Source organism: Neopelma chrysocephalum, unplaced genomic scaffold, assembly GCF_003984885.1.
Source record: "Neopelma chrysocephalum unplaced genomic scaffold, ASM398488v2 Primary Assembly neopelma1_72, whole genome shotgun sequence".
NCBI classification, from domain to species: Eukaryota; Metazoa; Chordata; class Aves; order Passeriformes; family Pipridae; genus Neopelma; species Neopelma chrysocephalum.
Window position 1 is genome coordinate 7872479 of NW_020897732.1, and position 21397 is coordinate 7893875.

Genomic DNA, 21397 nt, shown 5'->3' on the forward strand with positions numbered 1-21397 from the left:
GGAAGATGTTAATTTTTTGGTCCTGGTAGATGTTAACTTTATGAAGTGTTATGTATCTTATTAAATTCTGTGATTCTGTGAAATTACGCAAAGTTTTTTCTTCTTGCAGGGGCCTGGAATAGGAAATGCCTCCCTATCCACCTTTGGCTTTGTGGGAGCAGCACTTGAAATCATTTTGATTTTGTATCCTTTCTGTAAGAATTCTGGCTGTTAACAAGTATTCTGTCTAGTTTTCTGGGACACTGGTAATTTACTAAGACACTTGCCTGTAAAGAAGAAAGAGATAGGTCAGTCCTTCTCAAACACTTGAAGTGTTTTTGTTTCTTTTTTCTTTAGTTCTTAAGACTTTTAGGAGACTGCTGAGAACTTGAGTGAAGCTTGCATTCCTTGGAGGTTCCTTTTTCCTTGATTCTCACAGCTATCTCATGGTATCCTCTGTTGTCGGCTTCTACAGTCTTCGTTTTTTTGAAAATTTCACTCCCAGGAAGGATGACACAACTATGACAAAGGTGAGGTGCAGTCTGGGACCGGGATGGCCCCCTCCTCTCTTTCTTGCCACCCAAGACAAACTGACTCTCTTAGTAATTGCCCTGAATGGCTCATTTGCAGTGATCAGTATTTGTTTGTAAGCTGCGTAAACACAAACTGGAAGATTTTCAAAATGCTGAATGAGTGGGAAAAAGGATGTGCTCTGTTTAGTTTGGATGGCATCCATTCACTTGTAAAAAGCCGGGAATGGCAGAGCTTGTTAACTGGCTATAGAAAAGCAAGTGAAAGAACTTTTTTCAAAGAAAACGTATTGCTAATGAGTAACTTTGATTGTGCTAACTGTACTTCAGGGAGCTTGTTTGAGTTCTGAACAACGTGGTTTCTAGAAGTAATAGAGACAAAGTAATTCAAATTTGAATAATTAAACTAAGACTGAGGAGGGCTATTCAGCAACATTTTGCAATCTGAAGCTAATTTGACTTTCTACAATTTATCACTGGCTTCCGAATAATAGATGCTGTTACCTAATGCCTAGGTTTTTGGCAAAATATTCCCACAGCTGACAAGGGGAGGTGATCAGTAACTAAGGAACAGATGTTGAATTTAGTTAGTTTTTCAGTGTGTTTCATTGTTTGTTTTTGTTGTTGGCTTTTTGGTTTTTTTTTAAGTAATGGATGAAGATATTTTTACTATAAATTGTTGCAAGGGAGAAAGTAGATCAACACAGAGAATGGTTGTAGTAGATAAGTTGTAGAGATTTGGAATGCTCTTATTGTTTCCTTTTGACTGTTTACAGTACACCAGGAATAGTGTTGAGATAAATAGTGAATGCACAAATGTCTACCTACTTTCAAAAAGTTTTCAGGTTTGTTTCTTTTCTTTTGGATACTGATAGAAATAGGGCTGAAGAAAATGATCCCTTGTGAAAGAAAGTTTCAATTACTCTTTATAAAGGCTTCACAAGAACTAGAGTAAAATCTAACAGCTGTGAATTTTTTCGTACTATTTAAAGTAGACAACAGGCATTGAATTGAAAGGAAGCTCTTTGTTGTAATTTTTTAAATAATGCTAATCCTGCAAGCAGTTACATCCAAGGCTTAAGCTGATGATGTATCAGTCGTCTCTTCTAAGCCCATGGAATGATTCTTGTATAAAACGATCGCAGGAATTAAGTAAACAGTTGATGCTTTGCAACTTGGTAGTTTTGAATTATTTTGAATCTAAGCATATGTAACACTTTGATTAAAAGCACATGATGACATATTTGATTCTTTTTAAGGATCATCTTCGTCTTGTGTAACACCATATGGGAAAGTGTGACAGAAGTCAGCGAGACTAACAATATATTACTGTATTATTAAAGTAAATTGCTTTAGGTTTAATTTGTAGAATGTACCTTTTAAGAATTCTTCCTTTTCATCTTGACCACTGTTTTTCTTTGTGTTCCCTTCAGCAATCTCATTTGTTGTTTAACTACTGTTTATTATTTTCAAACAGATCATCGGGAACTGTGTCTCAATCTTGGTGCTGAGCTCTGCTTTGCCAGTGATGTCAAGGACACTGGGTAAGTGAAATGGAAGTACAACACACTGTAATAAAGGATGTTTAATTGAATTTAAAAAAACACACTGTAATAAAGGATGTTTAATTGAATTTAAAAAACCAACCCAACTAGACAAAAGAACAACCTGTAGCTGTATTTTAATTTGCCATCATTTTCAATGGAAAGAGCATGTATGCATGGGCTTCTTTTTTACACCAGAGTGAGCTGTTGAACGTACATTCTACATACATGAGCTGCAGAACATACTTTCTAAGAAAGGGATGCTAAGCATTTTCTACAGAATATATTCTTTTAAAAAGGTAGGTCAGATTTGAAACTTAGAACAGGAGATGATGAGAAGAATAGTTATGAAAACTGATTGTCCAGGGAAGTATAAAATAATTTCATGTTTGGTGTGAAATTACAGTGCTCAGTTTCTGTCAAAAAACACATTCAGGGATTTCAGGTAAAACATTTGAGATAACATTGAGTGAAAATGTCTTGTTAAAAACAGTGAATGACCCTTCATTTATTAAGTTTTTTCTTTATCAGCAATGATACCAGGCTGCTTTCGTTTTCCCTAAAATAATCTGCTTGTATTTTTTGTTAGTTCATTTTTCAAATTAAAAAATTTGGAGTCCAGCATAGTAGAACTGAAGAACTTCTGATTCTATTGTTAAGAACTGGCAGTAGCATTTGAAGTAGTTAAACTGTTTTAACCAGTTTGAAAGACGTTTTGTATCTTCACCTTGTTTAATAAGGTAATCTTCAGCTTGAATTCCTGAAGTTAGATTTCAAGGCTATTATATATTTAAGTGGTATGGAATTCTTGCAGCCAATGTGAATTTCATTGGGAACATTAAGTGGAACTAAACAAAAATCTTCACCTCGGCCTGTACAAGTCTTAAATACAAGATTAGAAGTTTTAGCTCAGGCCCACAGACCAGCAGTGTGTGCCCAGCAGTTCTGTAGCTGTTTTTCTTTTCAGCCAGAATACTGTTGAATCAAGAGTAGTTAATGTTTTCTAGTAAACTACACTGTATGTTGTCACACTGGGTGTACCCATGGATGAGGAGTTTTAGTAGATTTAGTAGTCATTTCTATAACAGACAAAAAAACCTCTGTAATGCATTTTGGAGTGTTGAATCTTAAAATATGCATTCTAGAGCTCATTTTTAAAAAATCTGTAGTAAAACTTCACAGAAGTGCAAAAGAATAATTCGAGTATTTAAAGTAGTGCAGTTTTAAAATATAGACAGTACAATAAAGATCTAAGAAGTAAAATGGTTCTAGCACATAGAGCAAGATGTTATGTTGAAAAATCAGTGTTTTAGAACAGAATTAAAATGTTAGTTTGTGTCCAGTGAGTTACTGCATTCAAGAATTGTTTAAAAGAAAATAAAATTAATTGTTAATGATCCATGAGATTAAGAGTTGATAATAACCGGATTCTGTGGCAGTAAGTGTACACGCTGGGTCCATTGTTGTCTCATAGGAAACAGATTAATGGTAAAACTCACTTTAAAAACAGACTAACAAATGAAATTCCTGAATAGTTTGCCATAGAGATAAATAAAAGAAGAAAAAAGATGGAACAATTAACACACAGCTAACAAATGCACAGTCACAGCTGTCCAAACAGGATTAATAGAATGTATTAGAGTACAGTGAGTCATGTGGTGCTTTGCAGAAATATCAATGTGTGTTGCACTACATGCCACCGCCCTGTGGCACTGAATAGATGAAAAGAAATAAATATGTTAAGCAGATTCATAGTCTTTTCTCTTTATTAAGAAAGCAGGTTTCTAGACTATACTGAAAAGGCTGGACTTTATCTTTATGGGAAAGGTGAAAAAGCAGAAGTTATCTAATACATGTAGTGACCTTTTTCAAGTTTTAAAAATGGAAATAGAATTTTTTATGTTTCATAGCATTCTTATTAGATATGTAGGTGATGGATGTGTCTAATCTGTCATTCTTCTAGAACTCCAGGAAAGTTTTTACTAAAATAAGTTATTCTACTTAAGTTAATTCATTTTTCCCAGAACTTTTCAGTCTTTTAGCAGCCCTTCAAAAATGTTTCCCATCAGCACCCTACTGCTAACCACCGAGAAACAAATTGGGAACAGGACACTTAATAATCAGGAACACAGAAACAAACAATTGCAGACAAAATGGAAATTTCTAATATACAAAAGTTCTCCTAGAATTCTACTCTTGAGTGTTATGCTTAAGTAAACAGGGATTTTAAACTTTTTTGTATGTACAGTCTAAAAACATACTTTTTTTTTTTAACCTGAAGAATTCTCTAATAGTTTATTTTGTAAATTGTCACCAGCTTTTGTGTATATATATTTGGAGCAGTAGAGATGCAGGTTTCTATTCAATTACTAAATAGTTTTTCAAATTAGTCTTGGGGTTTCTTTTCTCTGTGGGCTCAGTAGATACTTCTTCTGTAAGAAAGTCATCCAAAGCTTTTTAGCCCTTTCTCCCACAAGTTTACAAAATGTTACTGTGTCAGATCTTTTCTCATGAGCAGTGACATTTTTTATTTGTAAGAAGAAATTGAATGCAATAAATGGACAGTATTTTCCCACCTGCTCTAACAGAAGTGTCAGGGTTCATTTCTGTTTGTCCTTGTAACACTGCTCTCTGGGTTGCTGTTCTTCTGGACCTCTTTGTGTCAAGGAATGTTATTTCTTTTCCAGAGAACTCTCTCCCCAGTGCTCTGCTTGTTTTGTTTCTTTTCCTTTAAAGCTCTGGAAGACTGTACATTCAAATCTGACTTTCTCAATTTTCCTGTAACCTCACAGTCTGACTGAAACACTGCTGCCTTTGGAAATGTTAAGGACACTGTTTACCTTCAAGTGGGAAAGCAGTTTATTGTCCTTCATCTCTTTACCAGTTAATTCAGGCAGCCATTTTCTTCTTTTTGTGCTAAGTTCTTCTGAGCTTTTTTGATATTTCTCCCTGTTGCTATTTTGATCAGCTCCAATGATTGTTTTGCTTCATCCTTTGAAACTTTTTCTTTTAATTTTCTTCATTTTGGGATCTTTTCTTTAGATACCAAGTTTAATTCCGAGTACAAGAAGTAGATGTATCTTTTAACATTGTGATAATTGGCTACAAGTCTTTGGTATCCAGTCACAATGAGATTCCTAAGTGCCAGGTTTACCCTTGAAAGGAGGGTAACTGACCCTTAATTCTGTCTCTCTTCGTTTATTATCACCGTTGAAGTCAGTTCTTAAAAGACCCCAAACCTTTACGAAATAACATGATAGAAAACTCACTTCCAGGAGCTTCAGAGCCAGGGCTGCTTTGTCATTGCCTCATTTGCTGCTGCTATTTTTGTTCTGGGATAAAGTAAATCTCCTTCTTTTGCCTGCTGTAAGAACAAGTTTTCCTGTGACATCATCTATGCCATAAGTTTTTTGGGAATATAATGAGTTAGCAATCGTAGACAATGATTTTGTGGGTATCATCTCAATGTTCTGCCATTTATTCAGTGCAGTACTTGATAAGACTTGACAAAAGAACAGCCCATGGTTCTTCCTCTCCTGCTTTCTTGGATGGGCCCTACAACTTGTAGACATTTCCACGTTTTGGAAAAATTTTGTTCATTTAACTGTAGTGATTGACAGGCCTTTGATCAGCACAAAGCCTGAGTGTCAGGGTTTGAGGTGCACCGTGGAGGAGACCTGTCAGCACCGTCTTTCAGCCACTAACTCCATGGCTGTAGTGGTGGGTTGATCCAGGAGAAAAACTGCAGTTGCAAAGATGTCTTTAAACTTTGGTTTCAAAAACAACAGCTCTGGAAAAACACTTACAAAGGCTTAGTGTTTACTGTAAGGTGGTGTGGCTGTCATAGAAAGGCTGTTTCCTACCTGTATTTTTTTATATGAAAGCCCATGGGGCATTTCATCCTTCCTGGAATAAATAAGGATTTCATAGAAACTGAAGTTTTAAGCAGTTTTTGAGCTAAAGCTGATTTTTTCCTAGTTTTATTTATTTATTGAAATTATAAAAGCCGAGTTCTTAACTAGAATAGACAATTTCCACTCACATTATTCAAGCATTTTTCTAGGGAATTTAGGAAACATTTTGGTAAGGGTTTTGGTATACAGTTTTATAGTGGAACAGTTTTATAGTTTTAAGTAGAACATGATCTTGAGAACATTGTCTTATGCATTTAACCGTGTGTCTTCTATTGCGTTGTCTGAAAGAAATTTGCATTCAAATGTAAATGTAATAGAAAGAAATTTTTATGTTTCTTAAAAAAATGTTATAAATATTTTGATCTAAATCTTACATGCAATTTAACAGGAATCACCAGATTTGATCTGCTTGGAGACTTTGGAAGGTTCAACTGGCTGGGGAACTTCTATATTGTATTATCTTACAACTTGCTCTTTGCTATCATGACAACGTTGTGTCTGGTCAGAAAGTTCACTTCTGCTGTGCGAGAAGAGCTCCTGAAGGCATTAGGTAACACAGCTCTGAGAATTCTGTTTGTGCCTGAACATTTCCTTTCTCCACCATTGATGCCTTGATGTGCATGCTACTGGTAAAGTTCTGGAAACTTTTCTTTTGGTGTAAGTTTCCATAAGTTAAGGTGAGGATTCATAGCGTTGTGGTTTCTTTTGAAGAGTCCAGAGCTAAGGTACAGTGTTGATTTTAATGATATGTGAGACTTGCTGATCTGCAGTTGGATTTTCAGCCTTTAGAGAGCACAGTAATGAGCAATTATTACAAACCAGAACTGCAGTTTATGTATGGGTTGGCTCTTTTCTTTTTTGTTTAAAGCAACTTATTAGTTCCTTAAAAATAGTGGAGCTCTTCACTGCTTTGTTGTGATGCTTTTTTCCAGCACGTGTTCAGAAAATCTTTGTACAGAATATACAGAATCTTAGTAGATGTCGGAGTCAAACCTATACCTGATATAACAAAAAATTTGATCAAATCGTGCATTCATATTTCTTGATCATAGAAGAAAGAATTGAAACACATTTGATACTAAGAGGATAAAATGTACATATGTATTCTTGTTGCTGCATCTTATCTTTACTAATTAACAAGTCTCCTGTCTTTTTAGATCCTTAGACTGGTATTTGCTTATATTGAGAGGATTAATGGTGAAACTTAATTGTTTCTTTGTAACTGTGGATTCAGTTTGCAGCATCTAAAAGTTGCTCGTGTTAGTTTTCACTGATTACTGCTTTCAGAGTTGTGATGCTGAAACAAACTCCAAGCACTTCTTAGAGTGCACTTCTGCTGGTAGCAAACTAGGTTAAAATTATTGTAAAATAATTATAAATAAAGTGTTTAATAAAAAATTATGTATGTTGAAGGCAGTGTAACAGACCTGAAAATGCAGGAGTAGTAGGGTAGGTGGTCACTGAATTTGACACAAGTAGGGAGTTATAAACCCTGAAATGTCCAGATTCCTGACAAAAACTGGATTTGTTTTCACTGCTGTACATAACAAACAGTGTCAAGAATGAGAACCAAAATTGGCCTATGACCAAAAGGAATTCATGTAATATTGGGAGTTACAAATAAGACACTGTTGAGGAGCTTTAGGTTCTTTAGTAGTGCTGTCAATTTTGGAATTCCAGCGATGCAAGAAATTTAGCTTTGTACGTCATGGCACTTGAGTAAAACATTCAGTTTAGTCTACACTAAATGAATAAGAAGCTCTTTCCATTTTTGATCCTTAATTTTAGAGGCTTGATAGGAGACTTCAGAGAGGAACTGTAGCAAGCAAGGAAGGACTGACATCATGCCTCTTGTGAATAAAATATGTTTAAATTTACCATCTTTCCCCACCTCCCCCTCCCTCCCCCAAAAAAGAGTAATTTAATTACTTGCCTGGGGCAGGATGTGAGACTTGAATTAGCACTAATAGTGGAGAACTGTGCAATAAGAACAAATGGCTGGAAACTGAGATAAATGATAATAATGTAGGCCTAAAAATGTTATTAGACATATAAACAGTTTAGAGAGGTGATATGGTCATCACCAGTGACATTCGGATCAACAACGAGTGATTTTCAGAAAGATGCTATAGTTTAAAAGAAGTATTTTAGGTAATTATTTAGGTCTTTGTAGGTTGACAGGGTAAAGTATTGCAAGCCTTTCTTGGTTCTTAACATCTAAGCCTGTGATTTAAGCAATGTTAAGTTAGGATTCTCTGGCTTCCATGCTTGTTCATTGTAATGAGCTTTTCTCGCTTAAACACCACTGAGGGAATTTCCCATAAGTAATTCTTACTGGAGCTAGAAGGTCAATTCTGGTCTTCAGCAAATGTGAAGTCCTTAACCACAAAGTAGAATTTGGAGTCTCTGTATTCTTTTGAACTCATGTATGCATGAAACATGAGAGAGTCTCAGTTTTATCTCATTCTTAATATTTTGCAGGATTAGATAAACTTCATCTATCAAACAATCCAAGAGACTCGGAAACAAAGCCGTCCGCAAATGGCCATCAGAAATCACTGTGATAACAATCACCTGCAATCAACAGAGCTGAAAACATCAACCTCATGGCATTCCCGTCATCTCATCAGCATTTTTAGATTGCTTTTGTTGTTAGTTTGGGTCCAGCCTTGTCTCATTTTTGATGCTCTGTGCTTCTGAGGAAGTTAGGTGTGTCACATTCTTCTCTTTCCAGTGAACTTTTGGTCTGCTTGTTTATTTCCCAGTAAGTTAATGCAGGAGGTGCCTTGAAGACTGGAAACTGAAGAGAATAACACATTCCTTTTTATTTGTTGAAAGTCTCACATCTTTATTTTTAAACTTGTTACCATTTTGAATGCACAGTACCTCCTGTGTTACACAAACACAGCTATAAAGAATAACTTTGGGACTTGGTTAAAAAAAAAAAAAAGAAGAAAAGATACACTTGAAGCCCAATATGACCCTTACTGGAAATGTAAAGTACCTGGAGTAGGCATCCTTGACAGGAGACAAACAGTTTTACAAGAGTGTGTTAAAAACAGCAGTAACTAGTGGACATCCCAGTTCCCCTGTGCTGCATACACACAGGCTGTGTCACGATACTTTCTTGGAAGGCCAGTGTTTTCAGCTATCTGTCCTTAGCTCTAAATGCCAGGTTGCTTTACTGGTGGTCAAACAATGTCTTATTGAAGTCCACATGAAGACTACCTTCAGTGTTAAATCTGAGCCTAGTATGCTTTGTAAAAAGCTGTGTAGACCCCCTGTCACAGCTCTTACAGTTCTGTGAGCTACTGTGCTGTGGAGGTCCTTTACCCTTCCCAGTACCCCCCTGTAAAATTCTTGATGAACTACTGTGTGTAAGCAGTACTTGTAATCAATGCAAGGAGCACAGGCCTAGGAGGCTGCAGTTGCAGTTTTCTACAGTCTTTAATTTGAAGTAAATTTCTCTGAATTTGTACTCCAGTTACCAGGATTTCTGTTCGGTGGCACAGTTCAGTGTCTGTCACTAGCCTGTTTTTTTAATGTACACATGAAGATGTATATAGGCCTATATGTATAGATATCGTAAATTAAGATTATAGAGATGACATAGGTGGTTTGATAAGTAAAACTTGTGTGTTCAATCTTGGTAGTTTGAATTTCTGCAGTGTTACAGTTTAACTGCTCAGAGGCCTTAGATTCAGGATGGCATTGGTGGGTGGTAACATCCTTTTTCATAGCATTACTGCAGCCTTGGGAATCCTGTAAGCAGTTTACAGTAAAGAAAAAAACCAAGTAAGTATTCAAAATCTGGTTGCATTTTTGTCCTGCTTGACCACAAGTAATCTTCAAACAGATTGGAATGGGGACATCATGTAGGGAGCCAGAAAATGTTCCTGTTTATTTCCCATTTCTATAAAACAACTGTGTCAGTCTGTCTGTAGTTTGGGGTTTTATATGTGATCAATTGGGGACAACTTGCTCTCCAGTGTGGTTCCGAAATAAGGTAAACCTTGTGTAAGAAACTCTTTGGCTGTTCTCCTGAGATGACTGCTCTGGGCTGTCGCCCTTATTGCTGTCTGTGTGAATGTCTGCTTGGTTTTTTCCCTAAAGTGCTTAAAAAATCAAGCTCTAGTACACACGAGGATTTCTCTCCTTTTTTTTTTTTTTTTTTTTTTTTAAAGCTGCCTTTTCTGACTTGAACTGGGGCATAATGTAAATATTGCTGTAGTAAATATGATGATAGAGAGTTACTTTTTTGTGTGTGTGATTGGTATAAATTCAAGGCTTATTGAACTGACTATTGATGTGTTGTACCAAGTCTTGGAAGACAAAGTAAAATTGCTTGAGTTCACTAAGATTTACAAGCATCTTTTCTGTTGTTTGAGTTTAATGCTGACACTTTAGAGAGAAATCTTTGTCTGAGTCAAAGTTCTGCAACCAGGAACAGGGAGCTGTAACTACAAGTTGTTTTAAAATGTGTTTACATTTAAAATATTGGGAGTTATATTGTTACGGGCACCATTCAGGTATTCTCAGAGCTTGTAGCCCTATGTATTAACATTGTATTTAAAAACAACTTAAATGTGTCCACTTCTTCATGCAAGTCATTGTATGACCAAAATTGTCCTCGTGTCTTGATGGGGCTGGTGAATTGTGATGTGTGAGGCCAGTTAGCTATATAGAAATATTTTTGTTACAAAATTAAGACAGTTATTTAAATACACTCTGTGAAACTGAAGCAATTAATGTTAGGAATACACCAAGGGAGTGTGAACCATCCTTGGTCTTGCTCTTCATGCCTTTGGAGAGATGTTTGTCCTGACTCCAGTGACCCAGGAACACAGAAAAGGGTGGATTATACTGTGTGTGTGGTTTCTGAAAGTGAGTTGGGCAATTACTTAAACTAAGCAGAGGCAGTTCCTGCTGAGAAGCACCCAAGCTTCAGGCAAGGCTTTAAAACTCATTTTCAAAACAAGCGTTGCAGCCTTGACTGTCCCCACCCCTTCTGCTGGATATTGCAGGCAGATGTATGGGTTAAGCTACGTATGGAAAGATTTTACACTGGAATCTGTGGGATGGTTGAGATGCTGTGTGGTTTCCAAGGTGAATGGGAAATTCAGAACTACCCTGTGCAACTGCTGACAGTGTTTTGATTTAAAATGAGCTGTTGATGTTGTGACACTGTCCACATTAAAATACACCTTTGGCCTTGAAAATGACATGCTTATGCAAAACTTTGTTTCTGCGTGTAAGATACAGGTCACTGTATACTCTTCACAGAACATATTGTCACTTAAATACAAGCAACTGGTAATTCATTAATGGATATTGACAGTACATTCCTAGTATTTTGACTCATGTAGAGTCAGGTGTTCTATACCTTCAAGGTATATACAGCTGATCTTAGTAACATTAACATCTGCCTCACTTCTTATGAGGCAAAAGCACATCAATGCTTCCATCTTCAACTAGATACCACACAAGACCAAAAAATAGATGTAAACTACGTGTTTTAAGTTAGCCGTTTCTTGGCTTTATTCTGTGTTAGTAGCACAATATTAAATGGAGTGGCAGAACTGTAATATTGTGGGGTTTCTAAGCCTAAAGCACACATGCTTATCACTTTTAAGCTAAAAAATAATGGTATTGGTTACTGTACAAGTAACAATTTTTGCATTCATAGGAAGCTTTGTTTACTGTCTGTAATGTGATGTTTATCTTTGTCCCTGTTCCTCCAATACCTTTGACCCTGTTGACTGTTTTAGTGTCATAGAAATTAAAGGATTTGACAAGTTGTTTTCCTTGTCTGGTTCCCAAGTACCACCTCGAGCACCACAGAGGGGAGGGCAGGAGCTCCTGCAGCCGTGTGCTCAGTGGGATGGACAGTGACACTTCCTCCAGTGTGTCACCAGGAGTGGTGAGTGCCAAGGGGCTGCAGCCCTCCTCTGTCCCACCAGGTCTCTGTTGCTCTCCTGTGTGTCTCTGCAGCAGCTGATGCTACTTGAGGTGCTCACATGTGCCCACTGCTGTGTAGTAAAGACACGATGGCCCTTTTCTTAAAGAATTTACTGTCTAAATTAGAAAGGAATAAGGTAGAAACAGGTAGAAAGGAATAAGGTGGAAGCCTCTTCCTGCATATGGGCTTTCCTTGAATACTTAATTTTTTTTTAAGATTATTTTCCTTTCTCTTTCTTTTCTTCCTCTTCTAGAAGCAGTATGGTGGCGTACATACAGCAGCTGAGCCTCAAGATCATATTCTCTGATCTTGAAAATAGCAATTTTTTCTAATCTAGATGAAATCATTTAAAGAGAGACAGAATACTAAGGCCTTACACATAAGTAACCTCTTTAAAAAGAAATGTGCTTAGTTTAATTTAAAAAAGTGTTGATGTGAACTGTGAACCTCTCATTGCTTTAATGAAATAAGATCCCCTGCTCCCTAGCACTAGGATTTTTGTTGTTATTTTAGTGCTGATTTGAGACAATATTCCCTACACTGACTTCCCTCCCCAACCCATGACCATTGAATTTGCTATTGGTAAGCTGGCAGGTTATTTCAGTCACATTAGCAGTATTTGAACTCTACAAAAATGCTTCTTTTGAATTCATCCCATTCAGGGAGAGCAGTCTAAGCCCACAGCCATCACCCAGATGGTGATATAACCTCTGCCCCTTTTTCTACCTTGCCCCCTGCCCTTACCTCAGGCAAGCTATAAACAGAATCTGTTGTATGAAGTTGTGATGGTCCTTTCTGTGATCCAGGTGTGAGATCAGCCCGTGGTGTGTCCCTCTGCCACACACAGTTCTAGGTGCTGAACTGGGTGACTTCAGGTGGGGATTGCAGACTTGGGTTTCCAGGTGACAGCTGGGGTGTTTTTGAGCTGGAGCTTGTCGCTTTTGGCTCTTTAGCTGGAGCTCAGAAGTTGTTCAGGATCTCCTGTCTGTACATGACTGTGCAGTCATTCTCTGTTTGAATGGCTTCTTGCTGTCCCAAGAGTGCTGCATGGCTCTGAGAGGAACTGTGTCCCCCCAGACCACAGTTGTTGCACTTTAACAATTAAAGCCTGAGAATATCGGTCAGAGTCTTAGGAAGGAGATCACATCTCGTGAGGAATTAACGCTAAATGTGGCTTCCAGAATCCCCACTGTGCCCAGTAATTGGGGAAGGGTGGTGGGAAATAACATGGAGCTCACCTGTGCAGACTGCTTTTGATTATATTCCTAGTTAGTCTTTAAAATTCCATATTACTAAAACTATATTTAAAATCCTCAAGTTCATGGAATTCGGGGGCTGATGAAACTTTTTTCTAAATCTGACCTTAATTCTTGAAGACATCTAACATCTCATCTTGCTTCCCTTTTTTGTGTTTTCAAGTCATTCACTGTCGTACTTGGTGACGTTGATGTTTAGAACAGATACTCTTCTTGATCCAGACAAAACATGAAATGACAGAAGAGGACTCTACATAGATCTGATGTATGCACTGTAAAAAAACATACCAGAAGGCAGCTTTAGTGGAAGGTTTTTGAAGTTGAAGCACCTAAAACTCTTCTTTCTAAGAGAAAGAAGAAACACATATCATTAGTATACAAATGTCAGTTGTAGGGTTTCTAAATATGCCAGTAATTCACTGACACTGAAAACAACTTCATCAATTCTTAGTATCTGTTTTGTGATTCACAGTGCAACGTTATCTTGGACTTTATAGAAGCCTGTGAACTTCTGAAAATATCTGTTGGCAACAGAAAACCTGAGGATGCTTGCTACTTCTGTGTTCATCACCATATTTTTTTCAGTAACTTTTAAAGTTTCATTTATTGCTCTTAGATTTTTTTTTTAAATATATATACCATTAAATGTTTTAACAAATATAGAAGGTAACTCCAAACAGCCAGTGGTGTCAGAAGTATCCTGTACATACTGATACTCCTGACATATCTAATTCCAAGCTATTTAAAAGCTGTATATGTATGAAGGCCTCACATAAACACAGAAATTAGGAAATCCTAATTCTTCAAGGTGTTTAGGTGTCTGAATGTTCATATGTACCTACATGAGCATTTTGGGATGCTGCTTCTAAATGTTTGTTGATCACTAACCTCAAGTGTTCCTGTTGCTTCTGCTCCCCCTCCCCTGATTACATTAAGTTTTGTAGTCAGCATCACTGGATGAAGCTTCTTTCCTGAACAGGGCTTTATTTTGCATTCCTCATATATTCAGTGCTTCCATAAATACCAGCTCTTGAAGTTTTGGGGCACTTGCTTTGATTTTAATATATTTCTTTTCTCACATAGCCTGTACAGAGACATTCCCTAGTTATAACTGTTCCTCCATTATGAAAATGTTAGCATTTATTCATTCTTTTTTTTTTTTTTACCACTAGATTCCATTTAAACAATCCTGTCACTAGAGCATCTTCTAACAAATTACCAAGAGATCAAGCCAGTTTGAGTTAGGAGTGAGAGGGAAAAGGTTTAGTCATTGCATATACTTGTGATTTTTAACTTCCAGTGGCGCGAGGCAGCCAGCCCCTTTCTCAGTGGGGGTGACGTGCTGGTACAGCCACTCTGAGCCTGTGCCGTGGCAGTCACTGCAGAGTGACTGATGTTCTGTGGAACTGCTCTGCAGTTCATCTGCCATGGGATTTATGGGAGTGGGACCACAGCTCTCTGTGCCTGCTGCCTCACTCCATCAGAGATGGACACACATCGTGTGGGCAGAGTGTTCTCCTCAGTCAGGCTTTGTGTGGTCCCAGGGTGAGGATTTCCATGTGATTTTGTACTTTTGTATTTCATGTGTATGAGCATGTTTTGGACCTTCTCTCCTGGTGTAAAATGGTCATTCAGAAAAGTGGCATGATGGCAGTACCTGTGCTGTGGATACAATGGATGTGTGGAAATGCTTAAGGAGAAAATTAATTGGTGCATGACTTCCCCATTTCCACCTAACCATGAGTTTTTCCAGTCTGGACAAAAATTCTTAGAGTCACAAAATCTCTGTGAGTAACTTTCTCTCCCCTGGCTTTATATAACTAAAGAAGTTGAACCACTTACCATTTCTTAAAGATAGGTTTCAAAAGTATTTTTCCCTTACCTGCTGTGACTTCTATTGCTTTAAAAACAAATGGATAGAAAATGAAGATACATTTGGGTCACGGATTTGTAATCTCAAAGTGTGTGTATGAAACACATGTATACACAAAAAAAGGCTACATTTCCTTTCCTTCCCTGTGGGGTTTGAGACCCAACCGTATGTTACCTAAATAGAAAACACACCTTGCTCTTGTCTCCATGGAGCTTTGTCTTTAAAATTCCCACTGAGGAGACAGAACATTTTCAGGGTGCTGCTGGCACTCTGATCCCTGTCACCTGGGACCAGCTTCACGTGGGCTTGGATGACGCGACCATAAAAGTGCGATTCTGAACCGGTGTTTCTATGGCTGTTGCTGTTGCTGGGCTGTAACGATGGCAGCAGATACCTTCTGTCACGCACTTTCAGGTTTTTCATTGCAGTGTTACTGGTTAAGATTTCAGTTTACAAAAAAAATTATAATTTACGCACAATCTGAACTGTGTGAGGCTGGGAGATGTTGAACAGGGAATTGGTGGTTCCTTCTCGGTCCGGTTTGTGTTTTAAGCTTTGTAAACTCAATCTTGAGTAACTGACTTTCCTTTCACATGGATGTATCTGACCAAGGTATAATACAGCTGAAAAATTGTGCTTTTAGCGTTACTTAAATCCAAACAATACCTTCTCCCCACCAAACCTTTCCCAGTTTGTTTTAGGTCATCCAGGAATACGATTTATAATGTTCTCTGTTGTGGATCCTTTGTTGTGTTACAAAAATAAATGAAAATACTTGCTGCCTTAGGTAGGCTGATTTTTTTTTTCTTTTTGTGAAAAGCAGTGGTATTGTGTTTTTTCCTTTGTTGAAATGTTACACTGAATGTTTTGTAGGAAGATTTTTTTTTTACTGTGTTTTCAATAAAGCTAAAGTGTGATTTATAGCAGAGTTTTGTGCCTTTATTTTTTTTTTATTTTAAGCAACGAAAAAATAAAAATCTCTGTGGCATTCTGAATTATGCTGCCAGCAATTGGTGTGAATAGTTGTGTTCCTCCCTCGTCTTTTCTCCTCCCAATTTAACCTGCTTTTCAGATTCTCAAATGGCTATATTTCTAAAATAGCTGAGGTAGGGAACGTGTTGGAGATTCCTGTACATTCAGAGGCATCACAGCCCTGTGTTTTATGACAGGTGTGCAATTAATTTGAACCCTCTGCTTTAGGCCAGTGGGGATTGTTTATAGGAAAGTATGCTGATTATGTAATTTGTAAGTAATTTTCAATAGCTTAATAGTTTGACTGAAGGGCAATTTCTAGTGTATTAAAAACATGACCACCATGTTTCCTAAACTGTCTGAAACTTAAACAGCTTCAGACTTTAATTTCCATTTCACAGGAGCATTTAGGCTGTTTCTAAAATTCAAGGATCATGTGGATGGAAGGGACCTGGAGATGTCTGATCCATCCAGCTGGGCAGGATCAAACATACCTGCCTTATTCCTGGTATTTAACCAGACTGGCAGGGACTGTCTGTGATGTGATTGCTGTGCTGTCTCTAGGCAGTATATTCCAGTGTTTAATTGTCCAAGATTTTCTAAATGTCAAATCCAAAGGGCCCTTGCCACGCTCTAAGCTTTAATTTGATTCTCAAAAGTCCACAGTAAAACAAGTCTTTCTGCTTGCACCAGCTTTTTCCACACCTGAAAGGTTACATTTCCCTTTATCTTCTATATAAGAAATGACCCCCAATTCCCTCAACTGTTTTATGCAGGCCTCTCATCATCCTTTTTGCTGCCTGTGGGGATGTTCATCCGTGCCTAGAAATGCAGAGCTCAAGTGAACACAGAAACCTTCAAGCTTGAGCCCTGGCAATACATCATGTCTTCAGTACTTCTTTCTTCCTTTTTTTTTTTTTTTTTTGACAAGCAATGAGAGAAGAAGAATCTCAGTTGTTGTCCTCAATATGGATTTTTATGACCTACTGCCTTAAATATATTTCCACATATTGCATATAGGCCTGAGAAGTCATCTTCATATCTGAAGATGCTCCCACCTGTGCTCAGCAAAATAAATACCTAAAAGCAGTGAATGCTTTTCTTGAACTTAGTCATCTCCTTGAGTGCAATCCCAGCTTGCTGTGGGTTTCTCTCAATGCACCACAGTATCAAATCTCTGCAGGGAATCACACAAATCTTAGGCTTGCCTTTGTGTCACTGCTCCTAAATACAGCAGTTTTAAGGAACATTTTGACACCTGTACCATGACCATACAACATGAGCCTTTTTCTCCATGCATTTCCTGTGAGTGAAAACCTGATAGGGAAACAAGGAGCCATTTTTTCAGGGAGTGTGGGTTGGGAAGTGGAAGGTGAGGTGATAGAAGAGTTGAGCTTAAAGTCAGGCAGCCTGATGGCACATGAACACTTTCCTATTGTTTAATTTCCTTTTTTTTTTTTATTTTGATACTTCCTTCCTATTGCTAAAGTGACCCTTCATAGCATATATCAGAATATTCAAAGTCAACTTTTCTAGACCCAAAGAATCAAGAGTCCAAATCCTAAAAAACTGCCACAAAAAGTATGTGAAGAGCCCACTTAACCTTCTAAGATTTCATATAAACTTTGAATTTCTTGAATTTCCTGCTAAATATCAGATTTGATCCCATGTGTTCTTTTGATTCTATGGTCTGATTCACTTCTAATTTTGAACTGTTATGACTTAATGTATTTCCAAATGATCCCTAACACAACAGTTTATTGAAAGGATGTATCCATGTGTTAGTACAAACTGGATTTAGTTTCCTTGTTAGTTAATGCTGATTTAAACAGAAAAGTTCTCCGAGAGCCCTTGTATAGTGTATTTAAATCCCAATGTGATGGGAAAAGCCGTAGCCCCTTGTGTAGTGTGTAAGAGAATTCTGTGTGTAGCAAAGAGCAGATGGGGAACCTTGTGCTTCCCCTCACGACTGCTCACTGACAGGAAAGACAAATCTGAGCGTCTCCCACACAGACCTGCACACTGACCTTGGGTGGTATGTGTAAAACAGAAAACAAATAAACAAGGATCCCACCACAGGCCTCCTTCAATATTTACACTTTGTGGTCTCCAAACAATCCTGAACGATGACACTGTGTGCTCCCTGAAGGACTCATGAAATACTAATGCACTGAACTTCAATTAGGTTATGTCTTAAATATACTAAAGTGATTATGTATTTAATTAAGCAACAACAACCCCAGTAAGTTGTACCTGAACTGTTGTTACCTGGGTACTAGAACTGAATCTACTCCACATTGTAATTTTAACTGCTTTTACTGATTTAATTTTAAAGCCTAAATTCAGGGAAATACAAGGTAAGATGACACCTAACCCTTGTATAGCTTATGGTTTCTGTTCACTATCAAGTAAAGGTCGATCCATTTGAAAACACTTTTGGTCCTGTGTTTGTAAGCAAGTGAGGAGGGATGTAACAGAAAGATAGAGCAGCCGTGATGATGCTTTCCTAAAGCCACTCAGGACACAAAATTTGAAGAATAGCAACCATGCTGTAACTCAGCCCTTATTCAGGGTCTATTTCTGTGAATGGGAGGGAACACAGACAGTAAGGGGTCAGTTCCAGGACCTGCCCTCTGTCTGTGAACTCAGACTAGACAGTCTGCTGAGGACAACTGACCACCAGGGAGAGCTGAGGGCAGGGGGCAGCGTGGGCTGGGACACATTAAGCCCCTCTCTGTGCCTCTGCTGCTTGTTCCTTCTTCCCTCAGCAGTGAGAAGCCCTCTGTTTCTTCCTCAAGCTTGCACTTCCCTTCCGTTTCACTAAGTGATCCTGAAAGTCCTTTCCTGAGCCTCCTTGAGCTGGAACTGTAAAAATAAAGTGGAAAACTCTTCTCCTGCCTGAGACAGGGGTCCATGAAGTTCCTCTGCTGCTAAGATACTACCTCCTCTGAACTACTCTTGTATTTTCTGCACTATGACCTGACCCAACTCACACCCATCAATCAGCAAATAAGGTCTTAGATTTGGAAGAAAGAAAAAATGTAGCTGAAATGCGATCCAGAAGTTTTGCTAGCTGGCAAATCAGCGTAAACTATCAATGTGAACAGAAAGGAAATCAGCATTTTGTATAATTTGTTAGTGTTAACATGTTCTAGGATTTAAATATTAAATCCTGCTGTGTTTTAATGCATAATACTGAATAACCTTTTTTTCCCCTAAGACAACTGAAACCGATTGATTGAATTTATTTCTAAAAACACCATGCCTCTACATTTTAAGTCTGTGACTTCTTAAAGCTCGACTAGAATGGCACAAACAGACTATGTGAAATACCCCATTGGTATGCAAAACTGCATCAGTCATCTGTACAGCAGCACAAGACTATGATAAAATGAAACGGTGAAACAAAGTGCCGAGGTGAACTTTGTCCACAGGGAAGCCTTTTTAAGTGATCCAATGTCAGCAAATTGCTTACTAATGTGTTGACTTATGGCAACCCTCAAAAGTAAAATGAAAAGGCTGGAATTTACAGCATATCAATGAATCAGTTGATAAGCTTTTACTGGTTTAATATCCTCCTAGTTTTGGTGCTTGGAGCCACTTCAAGTTAGCAACAGAATGTTTACCATCTCCGTGTGATAAAGGAAGTCAAACGACTAAACAAATTCCAGGCCCATTATACTGTTTGGTGAGATTTAAATTAAAATCGTTGGGAGAAATCATGTGGAGGGGGAAGGAAGAAACTAAAGTCAACTGCATCATTTCACAATGACTTACCTCGCTTCCTAAACAATGGCAAGATTTTTAGCGGAGCTGGAGATAATGTAATGCATTTGAAAAGATTTAATTGCACCAATAAAAGACTATACCACGATTAAATGACATACAGAGTGACATTTATAGATAGGATCAAAGAAATTCACTACCTAACATGCTGAAGCAACACCCTGCTCTCTGCGTATAGTAGTGCTAAAAAGTAGCCTACTTTGGTTTCAGTGACCTTTCTTATCTACTTTGATCTAGATTATTAAAAATTTTAATGACAGGTGTAATAAGGGCTACTGTAGCACCCTGAAACAAGTAATGTGTGTCCTTCCCAGTACTAATATTTCAGACCTTGTTTTTTATTTTGTGATATTTATTTAAGTGTATGAGACTTGACATTTAACCTTTGTGATCCTTCCAGAGGCAGCAGGGTTATTAAAAAATAAATTAGTTTTTTTCCCAATTTTGACCCCTTTTGGTTATGCTAATGTTTAGGGAGTGACATTTTAAAAGCACAGCACAATTTTGAGAAGCAAGTTTTATTTTAGGAAAGCTTTTTAACATCTGGAAATGGATAGCTCCTTGTGATAACTTTCTTTAGTGTTTTCATTAACCAGCACTTAAAAGTATAAGAGAGAATGGCAGGAAAACTCATCTCCTGTTGCCACTTGAAAGCCACTAAGAAAAATAAGTACATATCCTTTAATCACAACAAGTACTGAATTCATTTAAACCTGTCTAATTGTTATGAGAAGACTATAAATGTATTCTTAATAGAAGGTGAAAAAGTGGTGCCTGTTTTGTTCCCTGCAAAATCCTGAAGTGTTACATATGAAAATGATTTCCTGCTACTGTGGACTATATATGGAAACTATATTGAATGAAGACCTGCCCATGGCTTTTATAATCGAGTGATGAAGTGTGGGCAGTCTATCAAGCTTTTTCTCCCTAAATTAGGTACAAAAACCAGGGACCCTAAAAGCCAGTCCACCATAGGTAGCTTGGTAGATTGCTGCTGTAGCCATCTGAAGTTCTGTGACAGAAATTTTAACAGATGATACTTTAGGAACCTTCTTCAACTTCCTGTTGAAAACTGACAGCCTTATTGGGAAAGAAGCATATGACTGCTTCCCTGGTCCTTCATGCAGAAAAATCTAAGTGTTGCTGTTGTCTGTTCTCATCACGCTTCTTGAGGACAACCCACCAATGGATTCGTTCATTCCAAACTTAAGTGCTTGAGCACTTCTGAGTGTGACATCAACTTTCTTCAGTCACCCCCATATTCATTTTCTCTGCTACAGGGAAGGACTTTGCATTGATTCCAGAGGCAGCACAGCAACCAGCAGTCTGTCTCAGCCTTAAAGCTGAGAGCAGTGTTTCCTCTCTCTCCTGCCACTGTCAGCACATGAGCAGAGCAGCAGCATCAGTTTTGTTCCACCACTCTGCCAGGACACTTCTAGGGAACAATCTCACTGTCATAGAGAAACACAGAATATAGCAAGAGGGGGTCTGTGCCTCCAAAGCTCTCATTTTGCTCTCTGAGCAGAAGTTGGAGAGGTGCAAAGCAATGGAATGGAACTACCTGGTTCAGTGTTCAGTGAGAGA

At 37.9% G+C, this 21397-nt stretch overlaps 1 protein-coding gene across 2 annotated transcripts in view; it reads left to right on the forward strand.

The window, feature by feature from the left end:
• LMBR1 (limb development membrane protein 1) overlaps positions 1-10337 on the forward strand; it is a 67251-nt gene extending 56914 nt beyond the window's left edge. For both annotated transcript variants that reach the window (XM_027686863.1, XM_027686864.1), the window contains 5 exons: positions 110-183; positions 419-509; positions 1987-2053; positions 6356-6517; positions 8449-10337. In XM_027686863.1, coding sequence (XP_027542664.1) covers positions 110-183; positions 419-509; positions 1987-2053; positions 6356-6517; positions 8449-8531 — 477 coding nt within the window. In that variant the 3' untranslated portion in view covers positions 8532-10337. The remainder of the gene's footprint in view (positions 1-109; positions 184-418; positions 510-1986; positions 2054-6355; positions 6518-8448) is intronic.
• The last annotated feature ends 11060 nt before the right edge of the window (positions 10338-21397 follow it).